A 21,065-nucleotide genomic window follows, 5' to 3' on the forward strand; every position below is an offset into this window, starting at 1 on the left:
CTATTGAGAATCATTTCTAAAGTCTAGTCTTAAGTCTAAGTAAAGCGTTATTCGACAGTAAAGTCTAACAGGCCAGTATAGGTATAAATCAATAAAGTGTGATGAAGAAGAAATAAAGATGGTGAAATTACTAACTAATGGTGCAATCTATTTTCTACAAAAAAGTAAAAACAAATATAACTATTCAAGTGCAAATTAATTTATATAAAAAAAAATGATTTTGACTGGGCACTAATAGTTTGATTAAAATATTTAATAGTCTATGAATAATTTATCTACTAGATATAATGAAATTTTATACAATTAAGAAACTTAAAAAAATAATTTAAATTTAAAAAGTCACTAACAGATAGTTTAATTCTTAAAATATATGATTATCATTGCATTCTGAAGCATTGTAGAACATAGGATACTTTTTGACCCATGCACAGAAGAATATGTATGGAACAGAACAATCTATCACTACAATCATATGGTGCTTAAATATCTTAAAAAATGTTAAACTTTAATTGTTGCAAATGAAAAAAAAGAATATTATACATATATAAAAAAAGATTTTTATTTTTTGAGACTTTAAACAATTTTAATTTCCAAGGCATAAAGTGGATAAAAATTTGGAAAAGGATTAAAAGTTGATTCTGAGTCCTGAAATGACTATAAACCTTTACTGTTCATGAGAAACATGTAAAATAGTGCATTCTGTTCAATAAATATTCTGCATATATGAAACCCTTTGTGTAATTCTATCATTACGTATATGTGTATATTCACTTCAGCATATCCAATTATAGTGCCCCAGTAGTACAAGTTTAATATTTACAAACAGAACTAAGGATCTACATGCTGTGAAAAAAACAACAACACTTTCTAGAGCATTTCTCTGACCAAGCTATTAGTCGACTAGAGCTAAGGTATACATATTTGTTTGTCTTACACAACTATTTGAGTCAAGAGTCTTTACAAAGTGGTGGTCTGCAAACAAACAATGAAAAGCTTCATTCCACAGTGCAAGCTCAATGTGGCTTAAGTTTAATAGTGCATGACAAGAAATATTTCAGTTGACAATGTAATGAATTGTGCAAAGAAAATAACAGTGTATGAGTATCTTCAGACATATTTGTCAATTTTTAAAGTTTAGGTACCTATAAATAATGCTTGAACTTGGCTTGGCTACCTAGAAGGGGGCTTAAGGTTCGACACCCGACTCGAGCAGAGTTGCGTTTACTGAGCGCCTAAAGGAAGCATGGAAAACCAACTCCTAGATACCCCCTCCCCCCGCTGGTCCACAAATGAGATTGGACCAAAAGCGCTCTGAGCATGCTATAAGCATGAAAGTAGCGCTATATAAAAGCTATAATAATAATTATAAATAGCATGAGAAGTTGATGTTTTACATTATTATCTTAATACTTTTTTGTCTTTTTGTAAATACTATGCTGAAAGATTGTATTAGCTGTATTTAAAACAATAACTTTTATCAATTCTTAAAAAAATTTAAACACTAAATTGGATTTGGAAGTGTGGTGGCCATTTGATATTGTGCTTGGCTTCCGAATCAAGGGTAAGGGTTTGAATCCTCAGATTTTTAATTTTAAGATTTTTAGGGCGTTTCTGAGTCCACCCAGATTTAACATTATTTGTGGAAAAGTAAAGGCGGTTGGTCAAGTCACCCTGGTTAACCATTGGCCACAAATATAGATGACCTTTATATCATCAGCCCCATAGATATCAAGGTCTGAAAGGGGAACTTTATTTTTTTACTTTTAATAGGAACTTGCTAAAATTGAAACAATATATTGACCTATGTAGCATTTAAATGCTATACTATCAATATTGAACTGTTAACTATACTAGATTCGCTGAAATTTAAATACTCTGTATCAGACATAAATATGTTCATCTATATATTTAAAACTTAAATAGGTGTGCTAAAACTTTTTTTTTATGAATATTGTATGCCATCATTTTGAAATTTTAATACAAAACTAATCTTCCACTAGTTGGTTTGATAGGCTGTTTGTAGTTTTATTAAAAAGATATGTGGTTATATTGGGAAGAGCTGAATGTGATGGTCTAACACTTTTGAATACAAATAAAAGTTCCCACAGCCACAGTGCGAAAAAGAAAACATGATTGTCGCATTAAATAAAGGAAGGGAATTGGATTCTTACTTGTTTATTAAGGAACATTCTTGCAGCAATTAACCTTTAGTTAATTAAGATTTGTTGCTTTTTTAAAATTCTGCTTTAAGCAAGTTCTAAAGAATACATGTCTGGCTGGCTGTACTACAACTAAAAAACATAATGATCCCTTTTTAAGAATAAATCCCTTCTCTTAACAGAAGGAAAGCAACCAGTGCTGTGAATTATTATAATACTGTATTGTTTAATAACATGTCTTACAGAATATCAAGTTGTTAAAAATATAGTTATAAAGGAAGTTGAAACCAGTGGCAACTAGTTTTTGTTAGTATTCCCTCTGTTTTACTGCATTACATATAATCTCTATTTCTTTAACTTTGAAATTGTCTTTTCATCTGTATAAACATTTATTATGTTTTTTTTTATGGAATGTTTCTATGCAGGATTTTTTTTTAATCAATGATGCCAAAACACTTAGTGAGGTTGTGACAGAGCGTCGCATGAGGTTTGCGGGACATGTTCTACATCAAAATGAATTACGCACACCAAGAGTTGAGATAACATGGAAGCCAATATGAGGAAAGCGCAAACAGGGACTTCCCCGTATTACTAGGCAACACATCTTCATGGAGGACCTCAGAACAGTGGACACCAGGTGGGAAGAAGCTTCAGACATTGCCAATGACAGATCTTTATGGAGACAGCTTGCCCAATGGAGCGGGAGGACCTAAGTCTAAGTCTAAGTAAGCCAGATATTTAATTATTAAACAATATTAAAACAATGATGCCAGTTATTTAATTCTTAAATAATATTGTTTCAGAATCAAAGTAAAAACTGTCTACAGTAAAAAGTTTTTAAATCTATTAATAAAGGTCATTTTTCACCATAGAACAATTGTTGCAATGTAACTAATTTCACAGTGGAACATCATAACAATTTTTTTTAAAATAATTATTTATACTCTTATGTAGAATTTAGTTAACTGAATTTCCCAAAATACGACTTCTTTAGTGCCTAAAGCATATAATATAAGTATTTTAAGGAACAAAATGTATTTTAGTTTTAAGAATTATGGCTGCTCTAGTTTGGTATAGTTTTTAATGGAAGAGAATTACATACAAAAAGCATGATATGAAAATATGGTAACACTGAATGACACAATAGCTAGAACAAATTTGTGTGTGACAATAATTGCATCCACGTATTGTCATACTTATAATAAAGAGTTCATATTAAGCTAAAAAGTGAATACGTAATGACTTACAGGCTCCTGGTAGCCATAGTTTATGTCCCCTGCATATGTGTTCTGATAAACATGGTCGTGGTCGTTTCCTCTATGCTTTGATTCACTCATAACAATGTTACCACCCTCGTGTATTCGGTAGGGTTGCTTGTAGTGTTCAGCACCAGCGTTGTCATACTGGCTAGGGTAGGTCATATCCTGAGAGGGCCAGCTTCTCCTGTACTGTAAATCATCAGAATCTTCCTCAAATGTGTACTTTCTGTTGTGTGTGCGTCTACAACACTATACAAAAAAAAATTGATAGTAATTAATATACACAAGGTTTTTGACATTGTTGCAGTGAGCTAGTTTATAACATAAACCCTCTGGATAAAAGAATGATCTAAAACAGTTTATTTGTCTGAATATTTTAAAATGATGCTGTTTTGCTTATATATATATATATATATATATATATATGGACTAGCCGGATATGACCCCCGCGGCCTACAGGCCTTAATTTGGGTATTACTAATCTACTGGATTGAATTTAGATCAATGTCAAACATGGAGAATGTTCCCTTCACATTTTTAAAAATTCTGTCACGAAAAAAAGTGGAGTGTGAAAATGAGTTTACCCATTCAGCCGACAAAGTCCTGTCAAATATAAAAAATACTGTGAAGACAGGTTTACCAGATTTGTTAAAAAGTTTTGTTCTTTAATATAAGATACAATTATGTACATTTTTTCTAAATTTAGGGCACTCCTGTTGTGTGAGGGTCATTAAACATACACTGTGGTCTTTGCCATGATCTAAGGAACATTTATGCCAGGTTTTATCAAGATTGGTCAAACTGTGTTTTTTTGAGACTGTACGCACTGGCACAGCCTACTGGCACCTTTTTCAATGTGGGGAAAAAAAATCATTACTTTTATATATATATATATATATATATATATATATATATATATATATATATATATATATATACATTTTTATATACATGTTTATTTATTATTTATTTGTTTTTATATTACAACTAAGACAATTTAAGATAACCATATCATTTTAAATAATATAATTTATTGAACAAAGTTATCAACCATTCTCAGCATTTTCAAATTAATTGGAGAAAGAAAAAAAAGAAAATATGGCAGAGAATGATTCTCTTGCAAAAGAATAAGTACCAGCCTAACTCTCTCAAGGTAATTTAAATTATTCCTTACTAATACTATAGTCATCAGAAGGACAAAAACAATCAGGAATCCACCACACACTATCACAGCTATGGCCCAGTCTGGGAACTTATCTCCTGCTACTGGTGTGCCTTTAACCTCTGAATAGTAGAAAGAATAAGCACAAGAAAATTATACAAATATTTACATAGCAATAGAACATATTATTAGAACGAAAAAACAACAACAATGAATCAAATAATAGGAAAAAAACAAAGGCTATGCATAAAAGCATAAAAAAAGCATTAAAGCATTAAGTGTGAGAATTTTGACATTCCCATTTTCGCTATCATAAAGTGGACAGTAATAACATTTTCACTTATGCATAAAATTATATTTGCAAACATATTCATTACATTCACAATGACAATAAAACAAAACAATTTTGATAATGTTTTCTATCATAATTTAAGATACTAACTATAATATAATAAGATAAATAAGAATATATTTATGTCAAGAAAAAAAATAATTCTACCAGTATAATCATAGATTATTAATTAATGGACAAAAAATGAGAAAGCAAAAATTAGAGGTAAAAATATTGTATGATGGTGTTTACTTCAGACTAGCTGGTTTGGCAAGCTCAGCTTTCAAATTGTACTTGTTTTCTTCTCTAACCCATTCTGAAGGTTAGGAAATTGGGACATACAAGTCTTAAAACAAAAAAGAAAACTGTGTAATTTATAAAAGAAGAATGAAGTATCTTATATTGAACTCTACCTGCATGCTGAACACTTTCTACATCAATAAGGTATCCACCCAACATGGACTGATTGTTAAGTAAGTGATTTTTCAATAGGTCAGTGACATTGTCTGCAGTAACATCCTTTGTCTCAAAAGTCACTTCATCATTTACTATCACACTGCCTTTACTGAAAATTAAAAGTTATAGTTAAAACCAACAAGAAATGTAAGTACAAGAAAGACAAGTTTTTCAAGAGCTCATTCCCAATGTTCATTTTGTTTGCAAAAACTATGAGGTAGAACCTAAGGAGATAAACAAATCCATGCCATCCACAATCCTTTGTCATTAATAAGAAGGTCTAAAAGTCTCAGAAAAAGCACTCTGCAGAATGCTAGCAGCTGATGGTGTTAAACACACACAATTGTGATTTTAGGTTTCTTAAAGCATAACATATTTATTTTCAAAATATCAGTGGCATAGCTAGGGTGTGGGGGAAGGGGTGGTTCCAAATTTAGCCCCCCCTCTCCCCCCAATTGAGGGGGGGGGGCCCAAATGAGTGTTCAAAATGTGTTTTTACATTAAATATTTAAATGCCATTATCTCATGTCAGAATGTCTAAATGCAGGGGCTCCTAAAGAGGCCAAGCCCCCCCCCCCCCCCCCCGTCCCAAATTCGTAGCTACTCCACTGCAAAATATTGATAATTTACTGAATATCTGATTACAACATAATGCATTGACCTCTACTTACAATTTCTAATGAGTTATGTGAAAGCTAATATTGCTAATTTTGTTTTTTTAAGTTACTACGAACACAAACTTAGAATGGTGGTGGAGTGGTAAAATACTTGGCTTTCACTCAAAGGATCTCAAGTTCAAATCCTACTGAAGGCTAGGGCTTTCAATTCAAGATTTTAGGATGTCTACAAGTCTAAATAGCATCAAAATATTTTGTGTGAACTTTACCTGAAAGATTTAACTCTAACATTCCTGAAACCTGGAAGTCTGCTCAACAATCCAGTCAACTGAGAAAACAAAACACAAAACTTGTTATTGAAAATTTTATAAAAATTTAGCATATGACAAGGTCACGGTAAGATAAGAGATAAAGTGCTTTGCTACCATCGTGGGGTTCAATTATTGGTGAAGACAAAAACAAACACTCCCTAAAAACATAATGAAGGCTCAGCTCTACAAAAACTTCTTAGTAAATTATAACGAGTAATTTAAAGAGATTTGACAGAAATAGATTAAGAACTACCCCAGGTTTAAGTTTTAAACTTACCAGTTTTTCTATATCAGCAGACAAAGTCTTGGCTTCAGTGCTTTCCATGTTGTTCAGTTGATCTGACCATGCAGTACCATTGGTTATGGTGAATTTTCCCTGGATGACCACTGTAGGTGTGAGTGGAATTATAGAGATCTGAGTTGTTGGTTGTGTGGTGACATTTGTGGTTGACTCTGTTGTGTTAGCTTCCAGTGCTGTTGTGTTTGTCACATAGGTGCTTGGTGTGGTGTGTCCTTCTGTTACATTAACAGTTGAATATGTGACATTGGTGATGAATTCTGTCACATTTGTGGTTTGCAGTGTGGTTACATTTGTTATCAGTTCTGTCACAATTGTGGTGGGAATTGTGGTCAGGTTGTATCCCTCTGTGGCATTGGTTGTCAAATTAGTGGTGGGAAATGTGGTCAGGTTGTATCCTTCTGTGGCATTGGTTGTCAAATAAGTGGTTGGAATTGTGGTCAGGTTGTATCCTTCTGTGGCATTGGTTGTGAAATTAGTGGTTGGAATTGTGGTCAGGTTGTATCCCTCTGTGGCATTGGTTGTGAAATTAGTGGTTGGAATTGTGGTCAGGTTGTATCCCTCTGTGGCATTGGTTGTGAAATTAGTGGTTGGAATTGTGGTCATGTTGTATCCTTCTGTGGCATTGGTTGTGAAATTAGTGGTTGGAATTGTGGTCAGGTTGTATCCCTCTATGGCATTGGTTGTGAAATTAGTGGTTGGAATTGTGGTCAGGTTGTATCCCTCTGTGGCATTGGTTGTGAAATTAGTGGTTGGAATTGTGGTCAGGTTGTATCCCTCTATGGCATTGGTTGTGAAATTAGTGGTTGGAATTGTGGTCAGGTTGTATCCCTCTGTGGCATTGGTTGTGAAATTAGTGGTTGGAATTGTGGTCAGGTTGTATCCCTCTGTGGCATTGGTTGTCAAATAAGTAGGTGGAATTGTGGTCAGGTTGTATCCCTCTGTGGCATTGGTTGTCAAATAAGTAGGTGGAATTGTGGTCAGGTTGTATCCCTCTGTTGCATTTACTACTGACACTGTAGTCATGGTGTGTAGATCTGTCACATTTGTCCCTGTTGCATTGGTTGTCCATTCATAACCACCTGTTGTGTTGGTGTAAGCACCAGTTACAAATGGAACAGTAGACATAGTCACATTCAACACATCCGTCGCATTCACAGTTGATGAAAGGGTGGTGACCACACCAACCACTGTTGTAAGATTATTCAGCTCTGTCACATTATCAATAGAATGAACTGTATTGGTTGTCAATGTTGATTCTGTTGTCACCACCGTGCTTTGATTGGCGGTAGACATGGCAGTTGTAGTCATTGGAGCTGGTGACGTACTAGAAACCTCTGTTAAAAAAAACAACAAGCTAATGGAAAAATGTCAGATGCCTATTTTTAAAAAAAATAAATTTAAGGATTTAGTTCATACAATAGTTAATATCTCAAAACTTTCAAATTGTTGAAAATAAGTTCCATACATTGTGATGACAGTACACAGAAAAATAGGTAACCTTAAACAAATGGTATTGAGTTTTAAATAATAAAAGTAAATACTAATTTCTCATGAATTTAAAGAGACAAATGCTGAGCTGGCTTGGGCATATTGCAAGACATGACTCACTGTCAAAAGTCATCCTTTAAGGTATAGTGGAAGAAGCACAAAGAAAAAGTCATCCAAAGAAAAGCTGGCTGGACAATGTATAAGAATTTACTGGCTATATCTTGCTAAGAACAGCTGCTGAGCATGAAAAGTGGAAGGATTTGGTTACATGAACTGTCACATCACCCTGACGATGAAAGTCAAGGGGCAGATGAGATGATATCTTTAAAAAAAAAGGTTATGCTGTTTTACATAAGGTTTTGTCTCAGCAGATGTTTGTAAAAAATTTCCAAATAGTAAAAGTACTTTAAGGATTCTCAATAAGTGCCATTGGTACTAAATAGCAAGTAAAATTTAAAACAAAATGAACTGATCTAGACAATATATTTACCAGTCACATTGACAGACAGTGGATCTATTTTCCAGAAAGTGATATTTCTAAGCGCTTCTAAGATTTCCTCTTGTGAAATGCTCATGTCTGAGAAACTGATGTCAAGGTCAACCACAACACTTCCCTGGCTTGAAACAAGACAACAACAAAAAATGTAAAACTTTATCAAAATTTTTGTTTAATTTTAACTAGAAAATTACATCAATGAGTAGTAAACTAAAGTTTCCCCTTTCAGATCTTGCAATCTATGGGGCAGATGATGTAAAAGACATCTATTTCTGTGGCCAATGGTTAACAAAGGTGTCATGTGGCCAGCACAATGACCAACTACCTTTAATTTTTCCTAACTAATGTCAGGTGCCCATAGAGCTGGATGGACTCAGAGGCACCCTAAAGATCCCAAAAGTAAAATTCCCAAATCTTCACCAGGATAAAAAAAAACAACAACATAAAATTTATCAATATTTTTGTTTAACTTTAGCTCAAAATTACAGCACTAAGTAGAATGTATGGGCAATGTTTTGATTTGAATAAGTATAAACAATTTGAAAATAAAATTTTAATTAAAATGCAAGAAAACCTCAAGAATTATTTCAGTTAAATAGCATTATATTTTAAAATAACTTTTATTAAGAATAATCACTGCTTCTTCATTCGAAAGATTAAGCTATTGGAAGTTGTTACATCTATTTATAGTTACCTAAATCCAGAAACTTGAGATGTTTTGTATGAAGGAAATCTGTAAAAGGCATCTCGGAGCTAAATAAAAATATTTTTTTATTATAAGTTTACTTCAGTTTCATTAATATAGAAATAGATAAAAAAAACATGAATAAAAAACCTAGTCAGTCTGTCTGATTAATGGCTACAATATCTAGAAACAAAAGTCAAAGAACATCATCAAAACACACATTGAAGTAGAATTATTTAAACAAACAATATATACTAGACTATATACTAGACTATAAACTAGACTATATACTAGACTATAAACTAGACTATAAACTAGACTATATACTAGACTATAAACTAGACTATATACTAGACTATAAACTAGACTATAAACTAGACTATAAACTAGACTATATACTAGACTATAAACTAGACTATATACTAGACTATATACTAGAATGTATTAGAATAATGGTAAGCAACAAATGTTGACTTTAATATATAAATAAGATTGCATGTGAAATGGTAGTTACAGCTACAGTTAAATTATGGAAACAAACTGCTTGCTAACATGCATTGCAGAGAGCAGAGTCTTATTTTTCCTCACTTAAGACCAAAGTTATTTACAAGCAGAGAAATTTCTCATCACATTTATTTATTTGAGTGACATTGGAGATTTTTCATCTTTGATAGATAGTTATAAGTAGCAAGCAATTCTGTGTATCTGGTGTCCAGAAAATAGGAATGCAATCAAAAATTTACCAAAAGAAATATATAAGACTAATTCACCTTTTCTAATAGCTTTGTTTGTAAATCTTTATAGACATCTGTTGACTCATTCTTCAAATCCTCTTTCCAATCTAGACTGATAATTTTGAAGGAGACACGGAACAATCTGATCATGCTTTGTGTGGTGAGCAGTACAGTGGTGTATAGGGTTGAGTTTTCAGTGACGTTAAATGTGGTCAAGAAAGTCACATTTGGGTAAGCTGTTGTAATGGCTATGGTGACATTATCAGCCACAGTTGTGTTGAAATCAGTCAGATTTTGGTAAGCTATAGTGGTGAAACCACTCACGTTTTGAGAAGTTGTATTGAAATCAGTCAGATTTTGGTAAGCAATAGTGGTGAAACCACTCACATTTTGAAAAGTTGTGTTGAAATCTGTCAGATTTTGGTAAGCTATAGTGGTGAAACCACTCACATTCTGAGAAGTTGTGTTGAAATCAGTCAGATTTTGGTAAGCTATAGTGGTGAAACCACTCACGTTTTGAGAAGTTGTATTGAAATCAGTCAGATTTTGGTAAGCTATAGTGGTGAAACCACTCACATTTTGAAAAGTTGCGTTGAAATCTGTCAGATTTTGGTAAGCTATAGTGGTGAAACCACTCACGGTTTGAGAAGTTGTATTGAAATCAGTCAGATTTTGGTAAGCTAAAGTGGTGAAATCACTCACATTATGAGAAGTTGTGTTGAAATCAGTCAGATTTGGGTAGGCTGTTGTAATAGCTAATGTAACATTATGACTAACTGTTTCATTCAGTACTGTTACATTAGGGTAAGCTATAGTCGTGGTAATGGTGAAAGTATCATTTACTGTCAAATTTTGATAAACGGAAGTAGCAAGAGTAACATTTTCATAAGCTTTAGTGGTGACCTCTGTGACATTATGATACATGGATGCATTAAAATCTGTGACATTATGATCAGCAGTAGGTGTAGTGTAATATGATTGGGTAGTGATGCCAGTTAGGTTCACATAATGTGGTGTGGAGATATCTGTCACATTTTGATTAACAGCTGTGACATTCCGATAATCAGCTGTTGATGTGTCAGTGACATTAGGAAACAATTTTGTAGTTGCTTCTGTGAAACTGGGAAAAGTTGTTGTAGTACTCGAACTTGATAAATCTGAAAGTTAAAAAAAAACAGAAAGAAATTTCTAAAAAAATATAAATCATAGGTAAAATTACAATAAATTTTAAGATGATTTTATACATTTATTCATGCTATGTTCTAACATGGAGGCATGGTGGCTGAGCAGTTAAGCACTTGGCTTCTGAACTGGAATTCCTGGGTTCAAATCCTGGTGAAGACTAGGATTTTTAATTTCGGGATCCACATAACTCTAATGGGTATCTGACATTAATTGGAGAAAAGTAAAGGTGGTTGGTCGTTGTGCTGGCCACATAACACCCTCGTTAACTGTAGGCAGCAGAAAAAGATGACCTTTACATCATCTGACCCATAGATTGCAAGGTCTAAAAAGGGGAACTTAAGTTGTTTTTTTTATGTTCTAACATAAATTTGTAATTATTTATCTCTATTTACCAATCATTGAATGAAAATTTTTAAATAATTTTATTGTCACAATTATTCTGAAACTGTGATGCTTAGGACCATATTGACAGACTTTCTGGTCCCACTGTTAAGCTGGGACTCATTGTACTTCATAAAAATGGTCTCAGTTCTTGTGCATGAAAGTTTATATTCACAAAAATTTAGAAATTAAAAAAAAAGCTGCTAACATTGTTCAGAGTGAGGAAACATTGATCTGAAAATGAAAAAAAAAATCTGAAATACTTTACCAGTGATATTATAAGAGTCTGGGTCTATGTCGTAGAAAGAAAAGTTTCGGAGAGCCTGCAAGAGTTCCTCCACTGTGATGTTCATGTCTGCGAAACTGAGCTCAAGGTCGGCTACAACACTTCCTGAACTGAAAACAAACCACAATCAAACTTTTTTTTTTAGATGATTGTAAGCTGAACACAAATCACAATCATGATTGTAAACTAAACACAAAGTGAGTTTTTAAAAAATTAAAGTAAGTTTTATTATTGTTTTATTATTTACAGTATGTCATTGTGAATGTTATGAATATGTAACTAGAACTCTATGCATACATCAAATGTTTATTACTGTTTCCTTGGTTTTGGACACCCTATAAACATATATAAAAAGTTCCCCTATTAGACCCTATTAGACCTAGCGATCTATGGAGGCAGATGATATAAAGAAATAATTAACTAGGGTGTCATATGGCCAGCACAATGACTAGCCATCTTTACTTCCCCAACATAACATTAGAGTTGGGTGAACTCAAGCACGTCATAAAAAATCACAAATCAAATATCAGTTTTCAAACTCAGATCCTTTGGTTTGGAAGCCTAGTGCTTTTACCACACTGCCTCAAAAAAAGTTGAGTTCTTTGCTCTTTATGTTGCAATTAAAATAAACAAACATTGTGACTTTAACTCATTCTCTCCTAATTGATGATGCCAACGTTGATTTGACTCCATTATACTAAATTGATTTTTGGATTTTTAAACTTTTAATTTGTGTTGTATAAAAAGAACGTGCCTTCCCCTACCATTCGATACCAAATATGACATTATCTGATAATAGACAAAAATGTTGAAGTTTAATCATTACAGGATAGTGAATTACAAATGAGCAAAATGAATAATTCTTTCGGGACGAGGAAAATAATTACAGAGATAAAGAGTTAATAGAAAAAGATGTCAGGTATAATTTTGAAACTCTCAATGATTTTTTTCCCCCCAAATAGACATGTGGGTGAAATTAATTAGACTAGGTTTCAAATTCCTTAAAGCCTAATTCAGCAGAGTTCTACCCCTCAGCTACAAAATACTGTAGTTTCCCCACAGAGCATGTTCTTTTTCTTGAATTAAAATTCCTATATTCTTAATATAGCCTAAATCACAAAACATGAGTTGTTTATATAAACTATGTTGCTCATATATTTACCTGAAAGCTAAGACTCTGGTTTCAATGAATGAAGTAAATCTGCTAAGAAGAGCTCTGAGCTAAAACACAAAAAAGTGTACATTATAGGATTGTATAGTAAACATTTACTAAATCGTTAAACTTTTTTATTGGCTATAAGCTTAAAAGGATAAAATTTTATTTACCGCATCAGTTAATTGGGAACTTAAATTTGTGTAAGCTGCAGAGGACTTATTCACATATTCTTCTGTCCAATTTAACTTGGTAATCCTGAATTTTACTCTGAACTGTTTCAACATTCTTTGTGTAGTTCCAGGGGTACTGGTATAAAGTGTTGAGTTTTCAGTAGCATCAGTAGTGTAGTTAGATGTGGTATAAAGTGTGACATTCGGGTAAGCGGTTGTAATGCTTACTGTGACATTGTCACTCCCAGTTTTGTTGAAATCTGTCACATTTGGGTAAGATGTTGTAAAAGTAATGGTGACATTGTCACTTACAGATCTGTTGAAATCTGTCACATTTATGTAAGGTGTAGTGAAACCACTCACATTTAGAGAAACTGTTGTGTTGAAATCTGTCACATTTAGGTAAGTAGTAGTGACTATTGTGACATTGGAACTCATAGTTGCATTAACATCTGTCACATTGGGATAAACTAATGTAGTGAAAAATGTGACATTCTGATAATCTGTAGTTGAGTTTTGATAAACAGTAGTGGCATTTTGATAGCCTGAAGTTGATGTTTCACTAACATTTTGTTGATATGTTGTATTGAAACCTGTGACATTTTGATAAATGGTAGTGGTGAAACCTGTGACATTTTGATAACCTAAAGTTGATGTTTCACTAACATTTTGATGATATGTTGTATTGAAACCTGTGACATTTTGATAAATGGTAGTGGTGAAACCTGTGACATTTTGATAACCTAAAGTTGATGTTTCACTAACATTTTGATGATATGTTGTATTGAAATCTGTGACATTTTGATGAGCTGAAGTGCTATGTGTGACATTTTCATTAAATACAACAGTAACAACAGTAACACCTGACACATTTTGATAAGTAGTCGGAGTGGTCACTGTCACATTTTCAAAGACAGTTGTGTTTAAATCTGTGACATTATGATGAACTGTAGTCAAATCTGAAAAGTGATAAGCTGTGGTGCTAGAATCTGTCACATTGGGATAAACTGTCACATTGTGGTATTCTCTCATGGTTGTGTTTTCCAGCATCCCCTCGGATCTTGTCGTGATGGTGACATTTGCTGATGTTGTAGTTTCTGTTGCTGCAACACTTACTGGTGATGGACTTGTCAAAGTCTGTACACTTGTGGAGCTTACCGTTGTCGATTCAGAACCTGCGAATAGGTAAAGAACAAATGGTTACAAATAACACTAAAAATTGGGGCTTGGAAAGGGTGGGCATCAATTATCTAATCTGGAAGATAACAGAAAAGGAAGGCAACATCTATTTATAGATATAGCAGATGCTTTAGAGGGGAAGCTTCACTTGTTTCCGCCATTAATGCTATAACAGGGTTCTAATATTTGATCATATCATATAAATATATATATATAGCTTGTCATTCATGGTCAAGGATGAGCACATTTCCTATGAACTCGAAGATGGCTATAGTGTCCGATCCTTGCTTTAGATGGCATGGGTAAATTGGGTCTACTGAAAATAAGCCTGCTTCTTTTCTCAGCTTCTTGTTGGTGCTGTGTTCTCTCATGCTGCCTGCTCTCCTTACCTTGTATCTTGAGACTGTGACACTGACAGCTTAATGCCATTTGGAGCGATTGAGAGATAGTGTTTCCCAGCCATGAATTTCAACAAACAACATACTTCTTGAGAGAGCTCTTAAGAATGTCTTTGTAATGCTTGTGTTGACCCCCCTGAGAGCACTTTCCTGTACACAGCTCCCCATAAAGAAGTCGTTTGGGAAGGCAATCGTCTGGATGTACGCCCATCCAAATTAAGACCTATGATCTATATCCTAGATGTAGATGTGAGGTACACTTTCAACAAACTATATCCACTTGGACAAGCATCAAACACCTAGTGTGGATCAAAATTAAAATGAATAATACTTCATAAAGCAGAAATAAACATTAAAAAATGCAATAAGAATTCAAGACGTCTCCTACCTCTTTTTATCCAAACATTTACACAGCTTTAGAACATTAAATCTCAGGGAATGAAATTGTATTGATAATTGAAATAAGATAACTTATCTTATCTTGTAAACAATTAAGATGTTCCTTGCATAGAGAAATAAATTTACCTCCTATTTTTATCCATGTGTTAATCTAGTCATGCATGTTAATTAGAGACCTAAGCTCTGCAAATAGAGACTTAAGACTCTGTTAAGTTGAATTCACCATTAGATGATCTAAAATGTTGATTCACTTTGTTTAGGATTTGAAAAGAAAACTAGATGTTTACATTTCATCCAATGAGGCAGCTTTAGTATTTTCCCATCTGCCATCTTGGGCTCAAGAAACAAACCAGAACAATTGAATCTCTACAACAGTTAAAATAAAACATCTGAGATGAACTGTGCTGTGGTTTCCAGATCAGGAAGTTCTCCATACACTTTATTCCTTAAGAGGTGATTTGAAGCTAGTATCTTGTTCTGGCCTCTGGATACAATTTGCTAATAGGTAGTTTCTCAAGTGCAACCAAATCAAAAGCAGTGCTAAAACCATTTGCTACATCATAGTCACTACATGTGACAAATATGTAGGTCACAGCTGGGGCTGCATAGCCACAGGAAATAATGCATTCCTCAACAATCTTCAGACTCGAAGTAAAGCCTTATTATTTATATATATATATATATATATAATTGTATAATAATATAGGTGGGTACTTATTATATAGCTTTAACCAATAAACTCTCTCTAAATATGAAATTTAAATATTTTGTATTAAAATGTGAAATTAATGTTTATTATTAAAAGTAAAACATTTTGAATCATAATACAATTACATACCTTCCTCAGAAATCATTTCCAAAGAAGCATTTAAAGGTGGAGACTCTAAGAGTTTTTCTTGGACCTGTTGTTGAGTTACACTGGTGTTGCTGAATGTGGTTGTCAGTTCTACAATAACACTCCCTTGACTACACAGAGAATACAAAATGTTTTGTTTTTTTACACTGATGTAAATTTTTTTACATTATGGTCAATAAAAACAAAAAACTTAAAAGATAATAGGCTTACTAGGAAATATGACACCCTGATATATTGGCTGCCCCTAAAATTAGAAAGCCATAATTTGCTCTTTGATAACTATATTTTATAAATAGAAACCATATATATACATATAGTTCATTCATCAAAGTTCGATGATAACCACTTTTGTCATCCAGGGGGCTGAGGGCTTTGATGTGGAATTCTGTGCCTCCTCATGTGGCTGGTGAGACCTATGTGAGCCTGGAATGTTTGGCCACACACTAGGCAGGTTATTCCAGCTGGAGCTAGTGTCATTAGCCTTTTTTTCTTTTCTCTGATGCTTTTCTTCTGCAAGTGCTCTTCCCTTGTCCTCTACAATTTGTGCACCAGTTTTCACAGCACGGTGCCATGATACTCCCAGGTTCAATGCTGAAGGCTTTCAGAGAAGCTTTGAGGGTATCCTTGAAGCGTTTTCTTTGTCCATCTTGCATTACCATAGCTAAGGGAAAACATTAATAGTTCTAACATTCTTTTCATTCTTGGTCACCATGTGGTATGAGTATCCCCTTTGGAGCCTTGAACCATGTGAGATGTTGATGACCAGTGATACTCTGGTTTCACACAGTCTTCCCTGTTAAGGGTAAGTTTAGAGACATTGTTAAGTAGCTGCTTGTTTCTATTGTACATATCTTTCTGTAGAGTAGCAAGTACAGGATGAATTGTCTTTAGTGCAGTGTTTCCTTCACTTTTTCCTTAACTCTTTCTTTCCAAACTGACGATACCAGCGTTATTCTAGTAGTTCTTGGAACACCTATTCAGGCCTCGTGGAACACTAGGGTTCCATGGAACACAGTTTGAGAAACACTGCTTTAGTGTATTTATAGGGAGCTAGGTTTGTGTTAAGATCTACCCAGCATTGAGCCATGTCAACCTGTGATGAGTGTGTTGTGAAGGTGAAGCTAGTGTAGCTGTCTGCTGATTGGTCAGCTGAAGGCATAATATCACAAGGTGCGGAAAGAGATCTGGATATTAATAATACTTAATAACCACTAAAGTAATTCTTAATTTAAAATTTAAATGTGATAAGTAAGAAGTGATGATTGCTTATAAAATTTAAAAATACTGCATCATCATAATATATGGGACATTAGCAAGCTATATCAAAATAGATTATCCATAAAATAAACCCTGACACAATGGATGTAATAATTTAAAAGGTATGGAGATTGAAAATATCTGCTTTTGCAGTTTAAATTTGAAAAGTCTACCAGTATTAAAAAATAATATTTTATAACAAAATTGCATTTTTCTTAGTGTAACTGTGAGAGCAATTATTACAAAGCTTATGTCTACTCACTCTGTCTGTCTGGTAAAAAGTTTGTACATGTTATTTCTCCCATACTCAATATCAGATCTAAAATTTTGCACAATTATTTCTTTTACCAGATGAAACAAGAAACAGTAAAAAAAAAAATAACCAATTCGTTAATTAACTATTGATAATTAATTATTTTGTTTGGTTTCTCAAACAAGGAAAAGAAATTATACTTGACTGAATTGGTGGTATAAGCTGAATTAGTCCCATTTATAGGTTGTCGTCTGAGTCTTAGTGAACAAAGCACGAAAAATAGGATGAGACTATTGAAACAACTATACAGCTTCAATGTTTATAGGCTCTCCACTAGCAAAGTGGTTACCATGTTGGCTTGAGAAGCCTGAGAAGGCTTGAGCCATGAGTTCGAATTCAGGTCATTCCCCCCTTTTTAAAAATTGTGTTTGTTAATGGGTTTTTTATTGTTTGTCTTGCGTCTAGATCTATTACAAATTTAATTACATGTCTGATCCAAACTAATTGATACAATTATGCTTAATTGTTGTTTTTTTAAAAAGTATTTTTTTTATATATTTTCTAGTTAAATTTTTGTTCTAAAGTAGTTTATTACAGAAATCATTGTAACATTCCATTCTTGCTAGTACAATGTTGTAACTTTGTCCTGCAAACTGCCATTCAACATGACACAGTGCATTATTCAACACAGGAAAATAATGTAGGCCTACTGTTTAGAGTAAAAGAGAAGATTCTTTCCCCTCAAAGCCACAAGAAGACATTCTAGATCAAGAGAAAAAGAGAGGAGGCCTGCTAACTTTAGGAGGCTATCACAGTGGCTATCACAGTGGCTATCACAGAGGCTATCACAGAGAGGCTATCACAGTGGCTATCACAGAGGCTATCACAGAGGCTATCACAGAGGACACTAGAAAGTTTTATTAGTGATGTATAATAGGGGTGCTGAGATCTACATTAACAGGATAGACATGTGAATCCAAGAACTAGATTCCGTGTGACAGACATGAACCAAAGATTTGACAACCATTGTTTGTGTTTGTTGTTGTCAATCATCTACACATTATATATTGTATATTCACGGCTGGGAAGCACTAGCACTCGATCGCTCCTCATGTCTTGAAGCTGTGAGTCTCGGAGTCTCAAGATTTGAAGCAAGAAGAGTGGCCAGGGCGAAAGAGCGCTGAACCAACAAAAAGCTGAGAGAAGAAGCAGGTCTATCTGAAACTGACCTAACCCACCCATGCCACATATGCGGCCGACTTTTTAAAGCGAGGATTGGACTTAACAACCATCTTCGAGTCCGTAGGAAATGAGAAATGTGCTCATCTTCAACCACGAAGGAAGAGCTATATATTGCAACATAAACATCATCTTGTTTCACTGGCATGAAAGTTGCCACCCTTAAGTTTACAACAAAATAATTGTGCCAATAAAATAAAGATTTTTTTTAAAAGTCTTACCTAAATCCAATAATTTTTGAATTATCATAAGAATAAAAGTTCTTGAAAAGTTCATCAAGCTGTAGGAACAAAAAGGAAAGGAGAATAAATAATTGAAAAAGAAACAAAGATTTATTTTTGTTCAGAATTTTCATAAAGAAAAACAAAACAAATAAAACAAAGTGCTGAAATGGTCCTTAAAGTTAAAGTCTGTAATTAACATGCATAGCTGTGAAAGAGGGTGAAATTATCTTTCAGAGTAGAATAATCTGAATCATTTTTAATATTTTCCAGGACTAAAATCAAAAAAATAATTGTAGGTAACCTAAAAATATTTTGTTTTAAGATCTTAAAAGTCAAAACTGTTTTTATGCACAAACAAAGAATGTGAAGCTACATTGCCAACTAATGCTGACAATTACAGAATAAAATTTTAAAAAGGGGATTGAATATAATGTTTGATTATTTAGCTGACTAGTGTGATAATTGCTGTTTCAAGAACTTTAAATGTCTCTTGAAATAATTCTGAAAGATAAAAATAGCATTTTAAGAAATAACTTTTGAAATTTGCTGCAAAGTTAATTGCACAACAGAATATCCAGAAAGAATGTGTACTATTAAATATTTTTAGAAAAAGCTGATATTGCAGTATCATCTCCTCAAGATCAAAATTTAAATTGCTTACCTTGGATATTAATTGATTTCTTAAAGTGACTGACATTTCAGATGAATCATTCTTATAGTCCTCTGTCCAGTTCATGGTGGTGATTCGCATTTTTAGGCGGAATGCTTTCTGCGGTGCAATTGCCAGAGTAGAATTATCTGATGGAACAGTTGAATATTGTGGAGTCGAGGTTTGATAGGACTCTGAGAAATTAGTTGATGTGGTATGTGCAACCACTAGTGTTGTGCTCTCAGGCACTGCAGTCGTGTTATCCAAAGACGATGTAGTGTTATCCATAGATGATGTAGTGTTATCCATAACTACAACTGATGTAGTGTTAATAAGCAAGGATACTGTAGTGTTTTCAGTTGACACAGTTGATAAACTTGTAGTATTTTCAACTGTAGCAACTACTGTTTGATTGTCACTTAACCACCCTGAGGTGAAATTTTTAGTCAGTGGTGTAGTGGTTACTGTCACATTGTCATGAAAACTTGATGTCACATTGTCAATAAAACTTGACGTTACATTGGTCATGGTGCTGGAAGTCAGGCTTCCTGTGAAGTTGTAATCTGTTGTATTATCAAATGCCATTAAAGTTGTATTTCCACCTAGAGAAGTTGTGTTTACATAAGACAATGTTGTGTTTTCAATCAGAGATGTTGCATTGACCAAATATGTGCTGGCTGTACTAGTAACATGTGTTGTTGCATTCTCAGGTAAACTCACATATATCGATGTTGTATTAACATAATCCAATGTTGTGTTTTCAATTGAAGATGTATTAACATAACCAAAAGTTGTATTTGGCATTAATGGATATGTTATATTGATATAAGCTGATGTAGTATTAATATATTCCATTATTGTATTTTCAGTTAAAGTTGTTACATAATTAATCTCTGATTTGGTAGAATTTTCATATACAATTGTGGAATTTGCATAAGTTGTTGTTGCATTTTCAGTTGCCAAGGTTGTATTCACAAATAGAGATGTTGTATTCAGATATGTTACAGTTGTGTTTTGAACCGGCATTGTTGTATTAACATAATCTACTGTGGTTGTGTAAAGCGTTGCATTGCTTTGAACTAGAGTTGTTGCATTGACACTGTCTGGTGAGATTAGAGCAGTGGTGTTTCTGTACAGAGTCTCTGTGGTTGCATTCCCAAATATTCCTTGAGTAGTATTATCATAAATGGCAGTGGTATTGTACAAATCCAAAACAGTCACAGTTGGAGTAGCAGTTGTAGAATTGTCAGGGGACATGGTGAAATGTGTGTCATTCAGTGACGTGACATTATCTGGTGCAACTTTGGTCACAAGAACTGTGGGGACACTAGAAGTTGTAAACTGTTCCATTGATCCAGTTGCAGTTGTGAAATTGTCAAAAGCTGAGCTGAATGTCTCATTGGTTGTGGTAAGCAAATCTGGAAAAAAATAAAT

General features: G+C 33.7%; 1 protein-coding gene across 3 annotated transcripts in view; it reads right to left on the minus strand.

Annotated features, from left to right (window-relative positions):
- Positions 1-447: 447 nt before the first annotated feature.
- LOC106072185 (serine-rich adhesin for platelets-like) overlaps positions 448-21,065 on the minus strand; it is a 79,377-nt gene continuing 58,759 nt past the window's right edge. Inside the window, exons 9-24 of one of the 3 annotated variants that reach the window (XM_056017133.1) lie at positions 19,644-21,049; positions 18,980-19,038; positions 15,992-16,119; positions 13,903-14,352; positions 13,178-13,770; positions 13,014-13,072; positions 11,834-11,961; positions 10,036-11,156; positions 9,275-9,333; positions 8,575-8,702; positions 6,573-7,930; positions 6,254-6,312; positions 5,325-5,476; positions 4,593-4,702; positions 3,407-3,667; positions 448-972 (exon numbers count right to left, since the gene is read on the minus strand). In XM_056017133.1, coding sequence (XP_055873108.1) covers positions 958-972; positions 3,407-3,667; positions 4,593-4,702; positions 5,325-5,476; positions 6,254-6,312; positions 6,573-7,930; positions 8,575-8,702; positions 9,275-9,333; positions 10,036-11,156; positions 11,834-11,961; positions 13,014-13,072; positions 13,178-13,770; positions 13,903-14,352; positions 15,992-16,119; positions 18,980-19,038; positions 19,644-21,049 — 6,086 coding nt within the window. In that variant the 3' untranslated portion in view covers positions 448-957. Of the gene's footprint in view, positions 973-3,406; positions 3,668-4,592; positions 4,703-5,324; positions 5,477-6,253; positions 6,313-6,572; positions 7,931-8,574; positions 8,703-9,274; positions 9,334-10,035; positions 11,157-11,833; positions 11,962-13,013; positions 13,073-13,177; positions 14,353-15,991; positions 16,120-18,979; positions 19,039-19,643; positions 21,050-21,065 lie in introns of all 3 variants that reach the window. The other 2 variants (XM_056017132.1, XM_056017131.1) reach the window with 2 other exon arrangements.

The sequence above is a fragment of the Biomphalaria glabrata genome, chromosome 18 (genome assembly GCF_947242115.1).
Source record: "Biomphalaria glabrata chromosome 18, xgBioGlab47.1, whole genome shotgun sequence".
NCBI lineage: Eukaryota > Metazoa > Mollusca > Gastropoda > Planorbidae > Biomphalaria > Biomphalaria glabrata.